The 21,741-nt window shown below is 34.8% G+C and overlaps 1 protein-coding gene across 1 annotated transcript in view; it reads left to right on the top strand.

Annotated features, from left to right (window-relative positions):
• LOC111143380 (collagen type XXIV alpha 1 chain) overlaps positions 1 to 21,741 on the top strand; it is a 388,577-nt gene that overhangs the window by 204,027 nt on the left and 162,809 nt on the right. The window contains exons 25-28 of the mRNA XM_022497083.1: positions 12,607 to 12,660; positions 14,820 to 14,873; positions 16,171 to 16,224; positions 17,569 to 17,622. Coding sequence (XP_022352791.1) covers positions 12,607 to 12,660; positions 14,820 to 14,873; positions 16,171 to 16,224; positions 17,569 to 17,622 — 216 coding nt within the window. The remainder of the gene's footprint in view (positions 1 to 12,606; positions 12,661 to 14,819; positions 14,874 to 16,170; positions 16,225 to 17,568; positions 17,623 to 21,741) is intronic.

Below are 21,741 nucleotides of genomic sequence, written 5' to 3'. Positions count from 1 at the left end.
GAGAATAGAAAACCCAGAAATAAACCCATGTTTATATGACCAATAATCTTTGACAAAGGAGGCAAGAATATGTGACAGGTAAAAGACAGTCTCTTCAACAAATGGTGTTGAGAAAACTGGACAGTTACTTGCAAAAGGATGAAACTGGACCACTTTCTTATACCATACACAAAAGTAAAATCAAAATGGGTTAAAGACCTAAATGTGAAAACTGAAACCATTAAAATCCTAAAAGAGAACATAAGCAGTAATTTCTCTGATATTAGCCATCCAGAGATGTATCTCTGAGGCAATGGAAAAGCAGAAATAAACTCTTGAGGCTACATCAAAATTAAAAGCTCTGCACAGCAAAGGAAACAGTCAACAAATCTAAACAACAACCTCTGACTGGGAGAAGATATATCCATAAGATATGATAAAATGTTAGTATCAAAAATATATAAAGAACTTATAGAAATCAACACCAAAACAAAACAAAAAAATCCAACTTAAAAATGGGCAGAAGTCATGAAGACATTTCTCAAAAAAAAGACATACATGGCCAACAGACACATGAAAAACTGCTCAACATCAATCTTCAGGGAAATGCAAATCAAAACTATAGTGAGATACCACCTCACCTGTCAGAATGGCTAAAATAAAAAATACAAGAAACAACAGGTGTTGGCAAGGATGGGAGAAAAAAGAACTTCATGCATTTTTGGTGGAAATGGAGTCTGGTGCAGCCACTGTGGAAAACAGTATGGATATTCCTCCAAAATTAGAAATAGAATTACCATGCTATCCAGTAATTGTACTACTAGGTATTTATCCAAAGGATACAAAAATACTAATTCAAAAAGATATGCACCCTACATTTATTGAAGCATTATCTACAATCGCCAAATTATGGAAGCCACTCACATGTCTATGGATAGATGAGTGGATAAAGAAGTGGTGTATACATAATGGAATATTATTCAGCCATAAAAAGAATGAAATCTTCTCATCTACAATAACATGGTTGGATCCAGAAGGTATAATGCTAAGTGAAATAGGTCAGAGAAGGACAAGTATTATTAAGATTTCAGTCATATGTGGAATTTAAGAAACAAAACAAAGAAAAAAAGGGAAAGTAAAAATCAGACTTTTAGCTATAGAGAACAAACAGATGTTTATCAGAGAGGAAATGGGTGAGGGTGTGGGTGAAGTAAGTGAAGGGGATTAAGAGTACACTTGTGATGAGCACTGAGTAATGTATGGAATTGTTGAATCACTCTATTATATACCTGAAACTAATGTAACACTATATGTTAACTATACTGAAATTAAAAAAAAAAAGAATCTAGCATCCAAGTTATGCTATGCATCATTCTGTAGATATTTTATGAGCATCTGCTCTGTGCCAAGTAAGGTGCTGGCGATGAGATTAGCTGAGATGAACATCAAGACGAGCAGAACACAGGCCACTCTCGAAGAGTTTATAAGTTAGAAGCTTTTTTTAAAAAAGTAATAAACAATGAGTTTAAAGAAAATAATAAAGGAAGATCTAAGAGAGATCACAAAGTCTGCCTCCTGTAGAGGTTTATCAGTAAATTGTTTCCATAGTGGTAATGAAGATCCCAGATGGTAGATGCACCTTCCTTACTCCGAAATAAAAGTATTCCAATTAAAGAAAATTACATCTCTTTGCCACCTGTTCAAAAGATTTTAAGCATCTCTAAATACCTGGGTGCTTTTCATCTTCCTGTGGTTAAATTATAGAATTTTAGTACTGGAAACTTTGAGAGAGATTATAGAATTTCAGTACTATGATGTATGAGAAAGATGATCTGGTCCATCCTCTTTGTTTTGTAGAATTAGAAGGATGAGACCCAAACTGGTTCCATGACTTGTTTCATGAATGAAGATCTAAACTAGAACTCAACTCTTTAGTAATCTACCAATACAACAATTTTATTTTCTTCATTTTTAGGTACAGAGATTTTGATGGAAGAAGGGTTTGATGGGAGTCATCAGACAACAGATTTTCTGACTAGTAGTTTTGTTTTCAGATAGAATACATACACACACACACACACACAAACACAAACTCAAGACATACAAGATCTGCATGAAAGAATGCAGAACTAATTTAATGCTTCATATGTAGCAAAAAATATGCTATAATTCTAAGCACATATTCTTTTCTGTGAATGAGCCTGCTAATTTATTAGAACTTTAAGAAGAACTTACAGTTCAAATGTTTTGCAACACAAGTGTCACAGCAGGAGAATTACTCTTATCTCTCATAAGAAATTTTTATTTTTTTATTTTTTTAATCAATAATTTAAGAAGTTCAACCAAGATTGGGGTAGCCCTGTGTTGATACTCACTTTATCACCTTTGATTTATTGTCATGAGACTCATTCAGAAGAGAGAATAATGTGAACAACAGATGCCAGGCGATTTAGTGCAGGGAGGATAGCACCAGTTGCCTTTCTATTCTCAAGCTTCTCATAACATAAGTGTGAGTAAAAGCATCTGTTGAGTAGACATTCCAGGCATATTCTTTTAATTATTGCCAGACCTTCCTAAGGCAAAACTTCATTCTTAACTTTTATTCCATGACTACATGTATGATCCAAGGAAGTAAGAGTCAAGTAGTTGTCAGGGAAATGTCAGAAACTGAAATCCTTGTTTGGATACTGAGCAGACCATGGAGTTATAGATCTTAGAAAACTTGTATATCCAAATGCCAACAGTCTGAAGTGGAGGAACTGTTGCCACAATAAACTATTGTCCAATCAGGAGCCTCTAAAATAATGAAATGCTTGTCTGTATTTTAAATTTAACTCACAGTATAAATTTTCTGCATTATTAATTAATATCTGGCATGTATTATATTCTCAAATGTTTGTTGATGAAATGAATGAATTAATTAATTTTGGGGCATGTCTATACGTTTTAAAGTGTTAACGAATGCAGGCTTTCTAAATAATTGGCTTTCCTTTAGTATGTCACCATCACCAGTGCTTATAGATAGCTAGCTTATCTTCAGTTTTCAGAAACTCTAATAAGGCTAATTAGGCACATTCTTGCTTTCAAAGACAGTAGAGAACACAGATGAGTAATCACTGTTTTTGTTCACTTACACATTATTCCAGGAAAAAAAAATCAAGGGAGTTTTTATCTGTATTTAGTAACAGGTATGATTTATCATAATCACTATGCTACATGGCTTCCTCATTTGGTTTATTTAAATTCTTGGGCACCAGGTATTGGTATAGTGTTAGTGTTTGTATACAATATAAGTGTACCTTACTTGAAAGAGAAGTAGGGTTAAAGGATTTTTTGTAAAGTAAGTCAAACATTCTGGAAAACAAATTATAATAAGCTATATTTTTTTTGCTGCCAAAGTGTCTTTAGTCTTTGGTGAGCTTGAAAATTTCATCCTTGATATATCAAGAAAAGATTTATCACTTAGTACAAAGGGTGAGGAATGAAATTTCACCAATTGCTATCTCAGAGAGTCTCCCTTGAGTTGCATTTGGGATACATTCCAAATGCTATTTTCTTACACTTTGGACATGCAAGCCAATCCCCAGAAACCATATATATGTAAGGAACAATTTCCTCCCTTTTAGTAAAAAGGATAAAGCGTTCAGTTCATCCTAACAATGATAATAGTCATTACCCAGGCATTAAAAGTAGGTTGACAATATGTACCTTAGTAGCTACACTAAGTATGACAGTTATATCTTGTCAAAAGGGAATACATGAAAAAGGAATCTCCCTTTACTAATTCAGACTACTCTTAGTGATAATTCTGTCTTTTCACAAATGAGGATCATTTTTACAGACCAACAAGTTGCAGTCCTGCTTTTCTGTATTTCGTGTAGTCTCAGTATCTATGTGTGGACTCACTGATACTTTGTCATAATTCCAAGGCCCTCTGTAGATTGAGACTCCCATTTAGGGAGGAACTGTGACCACAAGTGGGATATTCCAGAAGTAGACTGATTGAGATAGCATTTTGCTGCAGGATATTTATTAGAAAGTAATGCCTGAGGAAAGAGGAAGAGGAAATAGGGTTAAATAGATAGAGAAGTCAAATTGATAGAGGCCCTACTTAAATCTCAACCATCTGTACAGGAAGCTCTGAATCCTTTATAAACTCGCCATGCTGGGCTGAATGGCTGGGCTTTTTATACTCCAACTCAAGCACTCATAGTATATGGGTCACCTTAGGGTATGCATTGGTCAGGAAGGCCCTCTGAAGGTGAAGACATGAAGCTGACAATAGCTTAGGCAACATATTCTTCCTTGGTGATGTATCTTGGTGGCCCATCTTGATGTTCACAACCATTTACTCCTTGTGTTACTTGGGTTGACTTCATATCCTTTCAAGGGATTGCTCTAGGTTTCTGGTAGATTCTCCTCCTGAGGGAAAAATTAGAAAAGGACTTAGTAGTACAAAGTATAGCCCCTAACAATGCAGCTAGCTTTAGGACCACAAATGATATCAATCTTCTGCCTCTGATGATCGGAGTGAATGAACTATGCCACAATAGTGACTCTTTCTTGATTTCTGGTGCCCAGATACAGAGAACTTGAAGTATTCAAAGGGCAACCATAGGTTATAGATCAATGGTGGAACTCTTACTGTGTCACCTAATGAAAATACATCCTCTTTGGGGACCAAAACCTCTATTCTGGCAGAGCTTACATTTTGTGGGGATGGAAAGCACAGGGTCCTCCACAGAGTTGTTGGGAGTGGTAGTAAGTAGTATTAATTCTGCTTCCTCCCCTTGGTTCCAGGACCAATGACTATTTCCTGTTGGAGATATAGTACCATATAATGGTCTTTGATTTGGTGTATATACTTTTTTTATCCTATAGGGTAGTGCTTTATCCTTAAACAGTATCACCTCCAGGTGGTACCTGGGTGGCTCAGTTGGTTAAGCAACCACCTTCGGCTCAGGTCATGATCTCATGGTCCTGGGATCCAGCCCTGCATTGGGAATCCCTGCTCAGCAGGGAGCCTGCTTCTCCTTTTCCTTCTGCTGCTCCTCCTGCTGTGCATTCTCTCTCTCAAATGAATAAATAAAATCGTAAAAAAAATATATATATATATCCCCTCCTAGCTGGCACTTTAACTGCTCCTTCAGCAGGCTAATCCAGTGTTCCAGCAGGCTGGAAGCTTCTTGTTATCATATGATATAACTACTAAATCCCATGATAGGCCCACTGTCACAACTTATTTGCTATAAAATGGGTACCATGGTCTGACACAATGTTTTTGGGATCTTGTAAGACAGATTAGGCACTTTGTAAGCTATCAGATACTGCTGCTAGTTGAGGGCTGAGGATAAGAAAGAAACCGATTCCCAGAGTTTGTTATTTCTGTTACAATAATTCTTTGGCCTTTCCAGTGTGAATTTGCCCCCAAGGGGCTGGTTGTTCTCCTCAAAGAATGGCATCATATCATGAGAACAGTATTGTTCTCTGTTGTTTGCAGTGTGAATATTCAGTAGCAGCAATAATTAATTCAGCCTTGTTAATAGGAACCCATGATGTCAGACCCATGCACACCTTCATCCCTCCCACCATGCTCATTTTATTCATACGCCCAGTATCCAACACTGAGATGACTAATGACCAAGACTTGCTGATGTCAACTTTCTGAATTATTCTGTATCCTTCCAGGCACTCTTCCAGGTTTGGCCTTCTTTGTTAGGCGTTAACGTTTGATGCAAAATCTTTGCACTTTGTGTCTAAGGTACCTATGTATGCTACGTGCCTCATTTGAAGCCTTGTTCCCAATCTTACAATCTTCTTCCTTTCAGGTGACTAACCAACCAGCTGGGTCACTCACAGATATCTGCTAGTCTGTGCATATTCTAACTTGAAGCCACTTCTCCTTCCCAGAAAGTAGTCAGTCTGGCACAGTGTCAGAAATTCTGCTCATTAGAAATGGTCCCTATCCACTGCCTTTTAAGACACTCCTGAGTGAACTTACAGTACGGCTTCCATCCATTTTCAGTTTGCAACTCCGTAGTAAGTGTCTTAGTTCAGTCTGCTATAATGAAACACTACAGTCTGGGTGGCTTAAACAACAAACATGTTATTGATAGTGGTTGATAAGGGCCCACTTCCTGATATGCTGATGGCTATCTTTTCACTGTATCCACACATGGTAGATAGAGAAAGGGCTAGCTCTCTTCCTCTTCTTATCGGGACATTAATCCCATCATGGAATTAATCACCTTATCTCCATTCTCATCACCTAATTACCTCCCCAAAGCCCTACCTCCAAAGACCATTCCATTGGATATTTAACGTAGGAATTTTGAGAGGACACAAATAGTAAGTCCATAGTACTAAGCCTACCAATCCATAAACCAAGTTTGGACATCTGTTCTCAAGCAGCTGGTCATAAGACATCTCCCAGACAGCCAGAGGTATCTGCTGAAAAAAAGAGGTCCTGGTTGGGGGTCTCGACTACTTGTTCATTCAGTTTGCCTATACCTCTGTCCTGCTCATGTTCCATGCCCCATTGCACTGGAACTGCTCACCTTGTGTCTGACACAACTCAGCTGATGATGCATGGTCATCTGGTGTCCATGATTAGGTGCTCAGTTTAGAGCCTAGAAGCACACTAGAATTTGATTTTCAAAACACATATAATTCTCTTCTGCAAATGGCATGGCCTTGCTACAAAATCTAAGGAGACTTTTGCATCCTTCCTACCAAGGCTTGCTGTTAGCTCTACATATCTTCCTTTCCCACCTGTGATGTTTCTAAAAACTATAGGGTCTTCCTGGTCATATGGACCACGTGGCAGAGCTACTTATCTCACAGCTTAAACCCACTAAAGGAGCTTGCACAATCTCTTGAGGTCCTTGACAGGATTTTAAGTCTTTTTTTTTTTAAAGATTTTATTTATTTATTTGACAGAGCAATCACAAGTAGGCAGAGAGGCAGGCAGAGAGAGAGGAGGAAGCAGGCTCCCCGCCAAGCAGAGAGTCCAATGTGGGGCTCGATCCCAGAACGCTGGGATCATGACCTGAGCCAAAGGCAGAGGCTTTAACCCACTGAGCCACCCAGGCACCCTAGGATTTTAAGTCCTATATCTTTAATATGTGCTCCCAAATTAATAAACTCTCATATCTAATTTATATTATATTTCTATATTTTAGATTATGTTATGTCTCCCTTGATTAAGTACCTCTCAAATCAGGTTCCCACTGCCCCAATTCCTACCAGTATATATTGGCTAAATCTTTCATTTCTTTGGGATATAGTCTCTTCCTCCTATATCAGACATATCAAGCTGTAAGTTAACCCTAGTTCTTGACATAATGGCCAAAAGAGGATGTATGGAAAAATCCTAATTGAGGCACATGTTTTCTTAGAGGGGGAAAGTGCTAGCATTAATGAGAGGTAGACCACATTTGTAAGCTCATAGAGTCTGGTGCTTCAGAATCTTCAGGGACCTCTATCTAGGTATCCTCATGACAAGTGTCAGGGTCCCATTTTTTTTCCCCAAAGAAGGCCCTGGCCTTGTTCTAACAGAGTTGTCTTGGTTAGACATTTAACCTCTCCTGGAGTTTGATCACTCTATTAAATCCTGGGCTTTGCTCAGTTTCTCCGTCCTCCCACTGGAGGAAATGAGAGCCAAACAATCATTTAGGGGAGATCTGGAGCATATAATTAGCCCAACAGAGTAATCCCGTATTAGGCAAAAATGGACATGCCTTTATACTCTCACTTTAGTTAGTCTTTGGATCTAGGCCTCTCTGGTTATGCATCTCTGCTGGTGATGTGGGCAGCTCATCTGTTTCCACCGCTACTGCTCCATCTAATTTGTTGACTCATTCATTCAACATGTATTTGTAATTATGTTCTGTATTCCAAGAAGTATGCCAGGTATAAGGGATGTAGTATCAGATAAGACATTACCCTTGCTTTATAAAACATGCAGACTAATGAAATTGAGGTTACATCTTCCTGAATGGTAAAGGAGGAGGCACAATGAGCTGAAGTTGCTTAGTCCACATCACACTGTCAAATATATCCTAAGCTTATAGGTTTCATTTGAAAATCGGGGTGAAATGATACAATGGTTAGCCTTTTAGGAACAATGATGTATTTTGAAATAAACAGAAAAGGCCCATTCATGTTTGTCAAGTCATAAAATTACCCCTAAATGAAAAAGTCTAAAAAAAAACATTATTGACAAAAATAAATAGACAATATCCTCCTTTAGGTTTTTTTTTTTTTAAGACTTTATATATTCATTTGAGAGAGAGAGCGTGTTCAAGAATGGGGAAAAACAGAAGGAGAGGGACAACCAGACAATGCACTGAATGTAAGGCCAATGCAGAGCTAGATCTCCCAACCCTGAGATCATGACCTGAGCTGACATCAAGAGTCAGATGCTTAACTGACTGAGCCACCCAACTACCCTGACAATATCCTCCTTTTGACAGTATACTTTCTTTATATAGTCAATTCTGTAAGTTTCCTTTTTCCATCCTGCTTGCTAAATGTTGTTGTTCTTGGTCCTTCCTTTTCTCAGCCCCATACTCTCTTCGGTGATGCATCTACTCAGTTACTCTTTGTAATTATCTTGCCTGTGTACTCAATTGTGTTGCGAATGTTCCTACCAGAATGTCCAATATACATCTCATATCCGTCTTATCTAAAAACACATTCCTCTTTCTTACACAGATTGATTACCTGCACTGTATTTCCACTTTTCTGCATCTTCCCCGTATCTGTCTAGACTGACAAGAAGTCTGTATTTTCACTATCTTCAGCAAACGTGTGAATGTATAAGATCTTAAGGAGGAGAAGTAAATAATAGAATGGAAATAGATTTTCTGATGTAGTGCTTAAAGTTGTCACTTTCTCATCATGGCCAGTCTTCTGTTTCTCCTACCCTATAAGTTTTATACTAGATTGAATCATGTCAAATTACCAATGTTTAAGGTTTAAAAAAAAAGTCAGATATCAGCAATTTCATATAGTATAACCAAATATTGCTTTTATTATAGTAAGATAACTTCTAAAAATTTTTTAAAAGTGGATAAACTCAGTAACACTAATAAGTGCAAACATTGAAATTAATATGTTTCTAAGATAAAACTGAGCTACATCCTCGAGAATTAGCCTTCTAATATCCCATTTTCAAGTGAGTTTAAAGAGATGTGGGCTCTGAATTATTTTATTTTATCTTATACCTGCAGTTGTTTCTGTACCAAAAAGAAAATTAGAAACAATATAAACAAGTTCTAAGCCACAGTTAAGGCAGAATTGTCAAGTCTATGAACTTTATGTCAAAGTTTTTTTAAACATTTTAGTTTCAACTAGGAAATATTCCAATTTTATATTAGTCTTTAGTGAATAAGGAGGATGTGGTTACTTAAAAAAATAGAACTAGTGTATTTTAGAGTTTTACTGACTTTTTGAAGAAAATAATACTTCTTTTCAGTTCTAACAAGTGATTTATTATATGCAAGGCTTTTTGCCTTCGGAATTTCTGCTTTAGCTAACAAAATCTATAAATAGGCTATTACGTATCCTATTTTATAAAAAATGAAATATTTTCAATTATTATAAAGTTGTCTAGCTCTTAACACACAGTGTGTTTTGGCTCTAGGCTTTGTCATTTTCCTTAATGTGTGTTAGATATAGAATCAGTGTTTTGAAACTTTTTAAATGAAAATTCTTGGTCAAAAAAGTATAAATTTCTGATAGTTCTTATAAATGAAGGCTACAGCTTCAGTGGTTTGTAGTTTTGTAGTTTTGTAGCTTTGTAGTTCTCTTAAATACCCAAGAGAAATGGTTTGGGCTCTGTGGGCCCTACAGACTCTCTCACATCTACTAAGCTCTGCCTTTGTAGGGCAAAAGCAGACATAGAGAATTACTAAACAAGTAGACATTGCTATGTCTTAGTGAAACTTAGAAAAAGAGGTAGCCAGCTTTTGGGGTCACAGTTTGCTGACTTAACTTTATCTGATATTCTATAGTACTTTATCTTCATGTAATATTTTTGCTATCTTCTTTGTATTTTAGTTATTAGTTATTTCTAAATTGACTAGTATAGTGTCTTATACCTGGTAGATAATAACTAATGAAATAATTATGAATGAAATTTTATACATTTCACCTTTGGGAAAATGTACATCATTCCTACAACACTAATTTAGAATTTTCTCCATAAGTGTATAACTTGAAAACAGATAGAAGAAACTAAAGAAAACTGTTGGGAGGAATCAGAGTCTTAATACATTATAAGTTTTATTAACGATTCCCTGTGGACAAAGATATAAGCCTATGAACTGCCCATTTTCCAGTGAGAACTTATTTCTTCCAAATTTGGTAGACTGCACCTCCTAATACTTGACATCAGTACTGACAAACTCAAATGCCCTATTGGAAGCAGGTAATATATAGTAATAAGAGTTAAGAGCAATTGGTATGGACTGTGGCGAACGAAAAGAATGCATCTAAGTAGTAACTGTTGCTTAGATCCATCCAGATTTACCTTTGAAAATGCTTGTCTTTGCTTGCTAGGTCATCTAAAACTAGGAATCTTATTAATCTTCATATATAAAATCTCTGGATTTTTAAATCTTAGTACCTAATTCAGCTTCCGTTAATTAGTAAGCAACTGCTATGGTCTAAGCAAAATAGTTCTCTGTAGGTGACATTGATCTGGTACACATAGTCAATACTGGGATAAGTCAATTGGGCCTACTCCATTCACACACCTAGATTATATGTGTTAGGAAAAGGGTTTTTCCCCTGAATCAATATTAGTCTGTGTTCAGTTTCTGATATTTTGTTTACTGTCTCACAAATATTTATATTTCATTGTTCTTCTCAGATTTGATTAACTATTGATCATTGTCTCAGAGTGAAAGTGTTAATGCTCTTAAAATCAGTAATCATAGAAATATATTAGATCACTTCTAATGGATATAACCATTAACATTAGAATAGTTTTTGAGAATATAGATTTGTGCTGTCCAGTAGAGATACAAGGCCAGTCACAAATGTCATTTAACATTTTTCAACAGCTATATTTACAAAGGTAAAAAGATGCAGATGAAATTGATTTTACTAATATTTTATTTAAACCAAGCAATATTACCAAAACATTCATTTTAAAATGTAATCAATTTAAACAGTGATTTAATTTTTTCATTCTTTTTGTAGTAAGTCTTCAAAATCTGATGTCTTTTACATTTACTGCACATGTCAGTTTTGATCTGCTACATTTTAAGTGCTCAATAGCCACTTAAACTCAACCACACTACTTAAACGCATCCACCTCAGCAAGCTATTTAACTCACCTGCCTTATCTGTAAGAGCAGCAGGATAATACTACCAAATATGGCTCTTGTGAGGATTAAATAAGACACACAGGAAGTGCTTACCATACATGGTGTATCCATGAGGAGTAGATAAATAAGTAGGTAGGTAGGCAGAGAGGTAGGTAGGGGAGTGAGGGAGAGATTGATATGTAGATAAAATCATACCCCATGCTTTAACTTCAGTTAGCTTCAACATAGCAAATCATTTTTTTTCATGATTTAGGTGCCTTCTATATGCTAATTTATATTATCATACAATAATCTATTTAAACAAAGTATAGCTATTGAAAAAGAAAATGCTTCATACATCTTTAAATAATAGTAGAAAAGGGCTTCATAACTGAAGACAGGAGAAAGATTATGTTGTTGTTGTACAGCTTGGTCTATGTTATTTTGTTTGCTATATTGTTTGAAGTAGAATCCATAAAGACAAGGTAGATGAACACTGAGCCTTGTTCACTTTGTAACAGTGTTACTGACTGCATTCTTTCATTCCTTTCAGTGCACTAAATTCACTCTTTACTCAAGCTGTTTACTCATCTAGAACACTCTTTCTCCTTTCTTCTCTTGGCCAACTGGCCTCTTCTTATTCTTCAGCTTTCAGATTAGATGTCAGACCTGAGCTTTACCCTCTCTTCTCTTTCAGTCTCTACCTCGTTATCACAGTTGTTTCCTTTATAAGCCAATGTGATGATTTGTAATTATTACTTTTTAATTTAGTTGGTTTTAGTCTCTGTATCAGACTTTTTGCCTCGTGAGAGCCTGGGTCTGCTTTACTTGCTAACGAAATCTCAGCAAAGCAATGTAGTACCAGCACAGAGCAGGCACCAAATATTTCTTGAATGACAATGGATTAATGAATGGATGTGTGCTAATATTGGGAATTTTCAAAGAAGTCACAGAAATGACTTCATGAGTTGATATATCCACATCTAGAAGCTATGAAAACTACAGTTCTTTATAACATCCCCTGGATTACAAATTCCACAAGGTCAAGGACTATGTTTGGATATGAAACTAAGTGCCTCCCAGCTCAGGGCCTGCCCCATATTAGACATTCATATATATTTGTTGATTGAATGAATAGATTACTTTTTGATGTGAAGTCATAGGCTGGATATCTATACTAGGAAGAATTTTACTCTAAGATAAAATTTAGGATGAGTTAAAAAGAAACATGGGTTAAGGTGACTTAAAACCAAAATGCTGTAATAGCAATGTTGTAAAAAGTGTATTTTCTGTTATATTTTTTTCCTAAAAGGGACCTGTTGGTTTACCTGGAGAAGTTGGGACTACTGGAAGCATTGGTGAAAAGGTAATGCCTTTCATTTTTTTTTCTAATGATAAGAATTCCAGGCTAAACTCAAACAGGAGACATTCATATGGCATTTTATGTTGATTAGAAATCACTCATAACTTAAAATATACCATCTGTCTTGAACATCTTAAATATATTGAAATATAGCTAATGGGATATATGTTTCTAATTTATAAAGGTCAGACTACTCTTTGCGTTGTGATGATGTGGTCTGAAGAGAAAAGATGAAACTGATGGTCTAGATTTATGACTAGATCATATTTAAATCAACTTTATCAGAGCAAGCTCCCTAAAGGAAGCAGTTTTGAAAGGAATTCAATTATCACTTTACCTTATCCAAGTCTCAGTCACAATCTCTTGCTTTTCACTTGGAATCTAGTGTGCAATTATTCGTGCATATTCCCGGCTATTGTAATGGAAATTGTAATTTGCTTAAAGATGACCTAGAAATCATTACCTTGGGAGTGATTGTCCATGTTGAGTTTCAAATTTAGGAAAGTCTTTTTAAAAAATAAAAAGTAATTCTTTACTTGAAACCAAGGGCATTTTAAATTTTTTTTAATGGAATCTTATAATGGACTAGTAGGTTATAAACCAAAACTTTGGGTCTTTGACTAAAACCTGTTGTGCTCGATATAAATTGTAAGCATGATAGTCTTTTGCAATTACTACATAAGGCTACTCTGTGAGTAAGTAGAGCCAGGACTAGGAGTAAATTAGAAAATATTCCAGTTATTGCTATCCGAAATGTTTAGTTTAAGTCAAAGTCTACATGTCTAAAATTTATCACTTTTTTCCCCAGGTTTAAACTGGTCTCTTCCCAATAATTTCATGTCCATTAGTGTGCTTTATACCTATTTCAGTTCTTCCAGTCTTCTGGAATAAATAAAGTGAAACCCATTTTTGCTTTCATTTTTCCTCCATTCTCTATGCCCAATCTTTTAGCAGGGCTTAGAGTTTTTTTCTATGTAATTTATCTTTTCTAATAGTCAAAGCCCACCCTGCCCCCAACATACTCTTATCAGTTTATGTTAAATTTATCCTGTCATATTTCTATCCTCTCATCCATCCTACATACTACAAGCAGAGGACTAATTTTGATGGGTTATCTGAAACATTTTGAAAAACCATCATTGGCTCCCTACTGTTGACTCAATTACTTTGGGTCCTCTACTTTGCTGTCAAAGTACTACATAATTTTGGCTTAATCAGTTCATCTAACACATTTTCTAATAGTCTCCAATATAAACCTTTGTCTCTCCCCTCTCATATATTACATACTTGTTCTTATTCCTGTTCTTACTGGTTTGTTTTTTTAGCTTGAGTGTTCTCTCTGTTTCCCTCTATTTATTCAAAGCCAGACTGTAGGACTCAAAGTCTAATCTCCTCCATAAAGTCTTCTCAGATTCCTCTGATCATTCCTGATTTCTTTCCTTCCTGGACTTAGGATAAGCACCACACAATTTACAATTTAATTGTCCTCTAATTGATTGACCTTTGTTAACATCATGTCTCCAAATACTTGAGAGTAGACTCTAAGCCAAATTTCTGTATAGCTCTTCAACTCTCAGTACATTGAAAGTGCTTATTATGTACTTATTGATTTTTTATTAACAATTTAACAAGTATAAAATGAGCTCATTTTAAAAAATTAGATTTGTAATTTTTTTTATTCTGACTTTGTTTTTTCTGTGCAAGGTCAAATGCTCTATACTAATCCTAGGAATTTTAATGTGAATCAGTTTAATTCTTTTAATGTGCTATGGCATATTTGATTATTATAATTATACTTGGTGGTAGACAGATTACAGAAATAAAATTTTGTTCAATGGTTATAGGAATTAGTTAATTCTTAAAATATGTTTTGATACTTTTACTATCCTCCTCCTATTTTATATGCCTCAAAATGATAAGCATTTCTACTATAAAAATATTTTTAGTATTTTATTTCTTGAAATATATTTTGAGGATTTTTATTATATTAGAAGTATAGCAACTTTAAGGTAAAAATATACAATTGGTAAATTAAAAAGTATTGGCAGTTAGAATGAGATGTGCATGTAAGATATGAGTCTGACAATTTTCCTGTCAAGGCTTATCTCAGTCATGACTGATTAATTTGCCTCAATGTTTTTCTTTTTTCTTTGTTTTAAAAGGGAGAACGGGGAAGTCCAGGTCCACTAGGTCCCCAGGGAGAAAAGGGTGTTATGGTAAGAGTCATTGATTTGAAATATATGTTTCCAAAGAACATCATAATTCCAGAAGTGGAATTACCTTGAGTGAAATTTAAATAAGTGAAAAGTGTTTATTTTACAGTATATTTCCATTTGAATTTTCCTTTCCTTTGAACAATTTACCTTTCAAATGCTGATTGCCACTGCAAAGCATGAAAAATCAGATGACTTGGTCAAATGACTCTATAGCTTTAAGAGAAGAATTAAGCCACCATAAATTAGTGAAATGAATGAAAAAAGAATATGATTAGGGCTCTACTTTTCTTTTATAGCTTATAGTTTCTATAGCACATATCATTACTGTCACTCTCGTAAGTGTACATGCGAGCGTGGGTAAACAAAACATAAATAAGTTACAATATTTTTCTTAGAAATTTGGAAGTATTCTCAAATGACCAGATGCGTTTGTGGTCCTGATGTCATTTTTGATATGTGAAACATCAGAATCCAGAATTCATCTTACTATCTTGCATCTTTAAGGTAGTAATAGCTGACAACTATTATATATAGATTGTATTTTTTTAGTTTATTAAATAGTTTCTAAACATGATAGGAATGAGAACAAAAAATATCAATGAAAGAATCTTGCTTCAGAAAATATATTGTAATAGATTTGGTGGCACATAAGACTGTCTACAAATTTATTTTACGTAAGTTATTCTTTAGTTTTAACTTCTGTTGTATCAGCAAAACTCTATAAGATTTTTTTTTTTTTTAGCTATGTCCATTTGCTGTAAACTAAGAAATTTAATATACCCATTAGGTTAATCAATATCAGGAATTATTATCTACTAAGAGATTCTCTGAATTATGCTGTAATTCTCTGAATTATGCTGTAAAGGGTGTGTTCCTTCTAAAATTTAACAAGCTCTAGAGTATTTATACACATTCACATTCCTTAATTATAGAATTCTCTGGCCTCTGACAATGAAAAGTCTTCATAATCTATATAGTATCCTTCTATTCATAACGTAACAAAACCTACAGAAAGATAAGATGAATATTCTCTTCTCAATAGGTTATAGTATGTGATTCTGGTTAGCAAATTTCTTTTCTAGGCAGAGTTACTAATAAAAGGATATATAGCTTCTGTATAATCATGTCATTTCTAACTGTAGTACGTTTCCCATTACCTTTTATATCTTGGATAGGAAAGGGAGATCTTATTTACATGATCACTTTTACTACTATTTATATTTTACTGGTTTGTCTTCAATGGAAATAATCAGATATGATAGAAACTTTATGTCTTTCATATTTACTCAAATTATAGGGATATCCAGGTCCTCCTGGGGATCCAGGACCCATTGGTCCCCTGGGATTACCGGTGAGTAAAGTCTTTGTATTCCCTTCTTCAATGTCTATTTAAATTTAAATCTATGATTTATTTATTAAAAAGAAAATCTTCCCATTCTTAGGCAAAATAAGTAATGTATAAACTGATGGAGGCTACTTCTCTCTTCAGTCAATGTAAAACACTCTAGAATATTTCATGGTATCTTAAACTTCCTCACCGCTACTTGCTATATTATTTACTTTTAATAATCAGTACAATTGTGTAGCCTAAAACAAAAAGAAATTTAAACTTTCTTTTGAGTAACCACATATAAGAAAACAGAGTCAGTAATCAAATGTACATGTGAGCGTGGATAAACAAAACATAAATAAGTTACAATATTTTTCTTAGAAATTTGGAAGTATTCTCAAACGACCAGATAAAAGTCAGAAAAAAATATATCTTTATTGATCAAAACTTGAGTTTTGAAAATACTCCATTTATTATATAGAGAAAGGTAATCAAATCTTGACTCCAAGAAATAAATTTGCTTATCAAAATTTGGCCATTATTATCAACTTAAATATGAAAAAGATAAGCTTTAATAATCCCCTAAATAGAACTATTATCAGAAATGGTTTATGCTGTTTTGTGAAGCTGTTATTTTGAAGAAAGTCTTGGCTTTCCAGTACTTTGATAGGCATGTTATTAACTTCTAAAATTAGGAAGACTGAGATTGGTACAGTTTCCAAACTGTAGATTGGTATGATTGCCAATCTTTTTACTCACATTAGATAATAAATAAATCTTCGATCCTGTAAGAGTTCACTGTTTTTATCTACCTAATGTCATATAAATAAATAAATTTTATTTTCTAATTAAGTCTTTATGAAAAACTATCAAGTCTAAAAAATTCATGTAATTGACTTAGTAATAAGTAGATAACTTAGTCTTCATTACATCTATTTGTGACATATTTGGTGTAATTTGTGACATTTTCATTGTAATGGGAAAAAAACTCTATTATAATTATCATTAATGTCTAGAATAATGAGAAAGAAATCTTGCAGCAACAGCCATTGCTTTTTTGATGGACCAAGCTGATTAAACTAGTCAGACTGGCTGAATGGTTATTTATTTTTCTCTTTTCACTGTCACTCCATGGGTTGGTTCCTCCTGAAAACTAGTTGGAATGCGGGGGAAGGGAAGAATAGCAGAATAATGGGGGAGGGAAGTATGGCATTTATTTCATAAATAAAGGAAATTTTAAAGGAGATTAATCAATTTTATTTTAAGAATTCCCAAGGAGAATTACGTGACATTAAAAAAAGTTTTTGCTATTTTGCTAACATTTCTGTGACTTCTGTTACTGATTTTTAAATTTTCAATGAGTAGGGTCATGTGGGGGCAAGAGGACCACCTGGGAGTCAAGGTCCTAAAGGACAAAGAGTAAGTTATCTAATGCAAGAAGTAATCTAATACATTAACCTAAATAAAAAAAAAACTTCATAAATAGTGATGTGCTAGATAAAAATAGCTCTATGTCTTCTAGATTGTGCTTAGATATTGTTGGCTTTTTCCTTGTTTTTGTTATATTAGATGAACTAACTACCTGCATTAATTAAAGTGTGACTTGTTATCATTTGTACACATAAAACCATACTTTTCCATTTTATGTTTTACAAATTTTACTAATTCATATAGAACTCTTCTTTCACATTCTCAATTTCCAGTTCCATTCTTTGGGAGAATTGTAAGTGTGAAGATGTTTAAATAAACTATTTTTCTACTCCCAAAAGACTTACAGAGCAAGGAATAGTAACATCAGGACAAAAAGAACAATAGGAAATGGAATGAAGACAAATGCAGGATGACTGTTAATTAATTATAAATCAGAAGTGATATAATCATCATTGTTTGGTGATTATGTATAAGAATTAAATTAGAAATCTTTCAATCTTCGAGTTTTTTAAACATTAAATCCTTTTTTTTCCTTTGAAGAAATAAGAGCCACAATTTACTGTGTGTCCATTACATGTCAGGCAACTTTACATCTGTTTTCTTACTTAATACTTAGAACTACACGAAGAAGATGTATCATCTCAGATATTATAGCTGAGGAAAACAGAACTCAGAGAGTTTCACTATATGGCCTATAGGCACACAGAGAGAAATGACAAAACCAGCATTCAAATCTTAGTGTGTCTATTTCCCAGTCCTGTGCTTATTTGACACCATACAGAATACGAAGGAGGTTTTTCTTTTTTTTTTTTCCTTGATAAATCTGAATATGTGGGTTGTAAGAATTCTCCTTTCTCCCTTGGCTTTACTTTGATTTTTAGAGCTAGTTAAAAAAACATTTAGAAAATTCTAAGAACATGGTGTCCAACTAACAAAAGTTAAAAACAAAACAAAAACTTCATTTTCCATTTGGCGAATGGGAGAAAAGTGTTAAGAATGCCCAGTTTGAAATAATAACTTTAGTTTCATGTCCTGTGTTTTAAATGAAGATTGATGAAAGAGAGGAAATTTGTCTTTATTATTATTTCTTTTCTGAAAAACTCTTTCCCTCACTGGGTTATAGATATACAATCTACGAATAATCCTGATGGCCATTTCTATTTTAGCCCAAGTGAAATTTAAAATAATAATATAAAAAGACAGTAGATGATCTGTACCCACACTGTCATTTAGCAGTCTGTACCTTGCCAGCATTCAGTACTTCCTCAGCTCCAGTGTGTTTATTCAACTTGGTATTAGTCAAAGTGAGAAAGTTCAACCAGTTTTATGACAGTTGAAAAAAAGCGGAAATACCTTTTGCTATGTTTTGCCTTTTGTTAATTAAGTAATTGAGGTCTTATAGAAGCCATGTACCTAAGCAAGAACTCTCCTGAACCATTTGTGTTTTCTCCTAAGTCATACAGAAAGTTCATTGGCTCCATGGTTTTCTAAACTCCCCATGATCCTGGGTAATTGTTACCCTTTTCTTCCCCCCGCCTTTTTTTTCCTTCCAAGATGTTCTTTAAATTCAAGTTTGTTAACATAACACTAACAAAGTGTAATATTAGTTTTAGGAGTAAAATTTAGTGATTCATCAATTATACATAACATCCAGTGTTCTTTCCATCAAGTGCCCTCCTTAATGCCCATCACCCAGTTAACCCATCCCTCTACCACCCTTCCCCTCCAGCAACCTGTTTGTTCTCTATAGTTAAGAGTCTCTTGTGGTTTGCCTCCTTCTCTGTTTTTATCTTCTTTTATTTTTCCTTCCCTTCCCCTATGTTCATATGTCTTGTTTCTCAAATTCCACATGGAGGTGAGATCATACGGTATTTGTCTTTCTCTGACTAATTTCACTTGGCATAATATGCTCTAGTTCCATCTATCTTGTTGCAAATAGCAAGATTTCATTCTTTTTTATGGCTGAGTAATATTCCATTGTATATACACACCAGCTTCTTTACCCATTCATTAGTCAAATAGATCATTATCCTTTTCTGATTTGCCACTTTGTCCTCAACTGTTATCTTTTCAATGGTTTGTTTTCCTCTTATCCTCCAAATACATTTTACTGATTCTCTCCTAAATTGGCTTTTCACAGTTACCTAAAGTTCATTCAGTACTTTCTAAACAAAGAAATCTTATTTAGAAATAAAGGCTTTGTTTAGTACAAAAACACTTCCTTTGCAGGAGAATATTTCAGGCAATTTCTGAACATTGAGAATACAAAAAGAACTGAAGACCAGAATATTTAAGAATTATTATTAGAAAGTTCCATCCCAGATGTCACATAATGTCTTCCTGTTTCTCCTATCTTCTTATCAATCTGTTCTCCACTACAGATGTGATATCAATATGCTAGGTCCATCTTCCCCAGTGTTTTTCAATCAAAAAAAACAAAACAAAACAAAACAAAAAAACTACATGTCTAACCCACAGAGATAAATGGAAAGGTATCTGGCTGGAAGTTTCTGTGCTCCAGCTCTTCCCGCTCACCCCAGAGGCTGAGGGGGTTGATCTTCCCAGCACATCCGTAAACCCTTCATGGCACACAACTGTGTCACAGTACACTGGAGAGGAAGCTGTGCCCTACGCACATTGACCTGGAGATCACACCGAGAATTATCATTATGGAACTAGTGCTTATTACTGTTTTGCCTGTGACTAACATTGCTATCACATGGCCATGTGAACATCATCAGTAACAGGACACGCTCATAGGGGTCTGCGTGCCCATCTATCTGTCATCCAACTGTCTAACATTTACTGGTTTCTTACAATTTGTCAAGCATTCTCCTCATACCATGGAGGAGTCAAGGGTAACGATCTTTCAGATCTGGACCACATGGGTTTTACTATTCAATTAGTTACAGCCCAGTGGCTTTTGAAATATTGTACAACATTGGTACTTTTCCAGAGGACAAAAAAAGCTCAGGCTAACAACAAAGTCTGCCATTTCAGGAAACAACTTAAACAACTTAATATATTGAATGTTTGTCTCACCTGCTTTGTGAAGGTTGTATAATCCTACTTCTTCTGTAGCTGAAAAAGAGCAGGATTGGCTGAAAGTATTATTCCTATGGTTTGAGATTCCTAGGTGGGAGAGTGACATGAATTTAAAGTATTATTATTTATCCTACATACTCTAAGCTTTTTTTTTTTACCTGCCAAGTTTGGCTGAAGAACAGTCATTTAAGTGTAATAACACAATTTAATATGCCACAGCTAACCAATATGATATATACAATCACATCCACCATATAGAAAATATAGGCTAGCAGATTCTCTAATGCAGTACCAGTAAGATAGTGGCTTAGCATTTTGGGGTCAGTAGGAATCGGCACAACTTTAGTTGCTGTCCCTCATGTGCACATTTAACTCACTGGGGCTAGGTAACTCATCCTTTGGTGTCTCTCCAGTATGTGCTTCTGTGTCCTATCTCCAGCTGCCCTGACAGGAGAGATGACCTACTGAGCAAAGTTAACATCTCTTTTCTTGCCATGGATTGTGCCTTCGACCATTAGACAACTTCAGATTTTGTACCCTTTCTCTGGAAGGGAGGAATAGAGGCATACAACTGAGTAATTTTTTATTCTATGCTACTTAATATTTAAATGAGAAAAAAAGATGGAAATAACTGTATTAGAAATGTTTTAAGATTTTTCTATGCAAGATGGAGACTGGATATGACCATAAAAATTCTAAATTGTGACTTCTTCGAAGAAATGCATACCATATTGGGAAGCCAGCCATTGCATTTAGATTCAATGCGAGTACCACCTGGAGCACACCAAGTATCAGAGAAGAGCTTTTTGTGTGGTTTCTTCTCCTGAAAAACTTTATAACAAGAGTAGAATGAAATGATTTTTTTCCCACAAAATCACAGATACTAGTTTTTGTCTAAGGGAAAGTTTTGTCCCAGCTATATCAACCAAGAGCCAGAACAGACTGCTAGACATAATTAGTTAGGCATTTGAGTAATTTAAAAATAACAGAAGGGTCAAGCAAAGATGGATGTGGTTAAAAGGAAATATAAACATACGGAATCCAAGTTAGAAGGACATTTGT

This window comes from Enhydra lutris, unplaced genomic scaffold (genome assembly GCF_002288905.1).
Source record: "Enhydra lutris kenyoni isolate GAN:26980312 unplaced genomic scaffold, ASM228890v2 scaffoldscaffold9, whole genome shotgun sequence".
NCBI lineage: Eukaryota > Metazoa > Chordata > Mammalia > Carnivora > Mustelidae > Enhydra > Enhydra lutris.
This window is presented reverse-complemented; position numbering and strand designations above follow the sequence as displayed.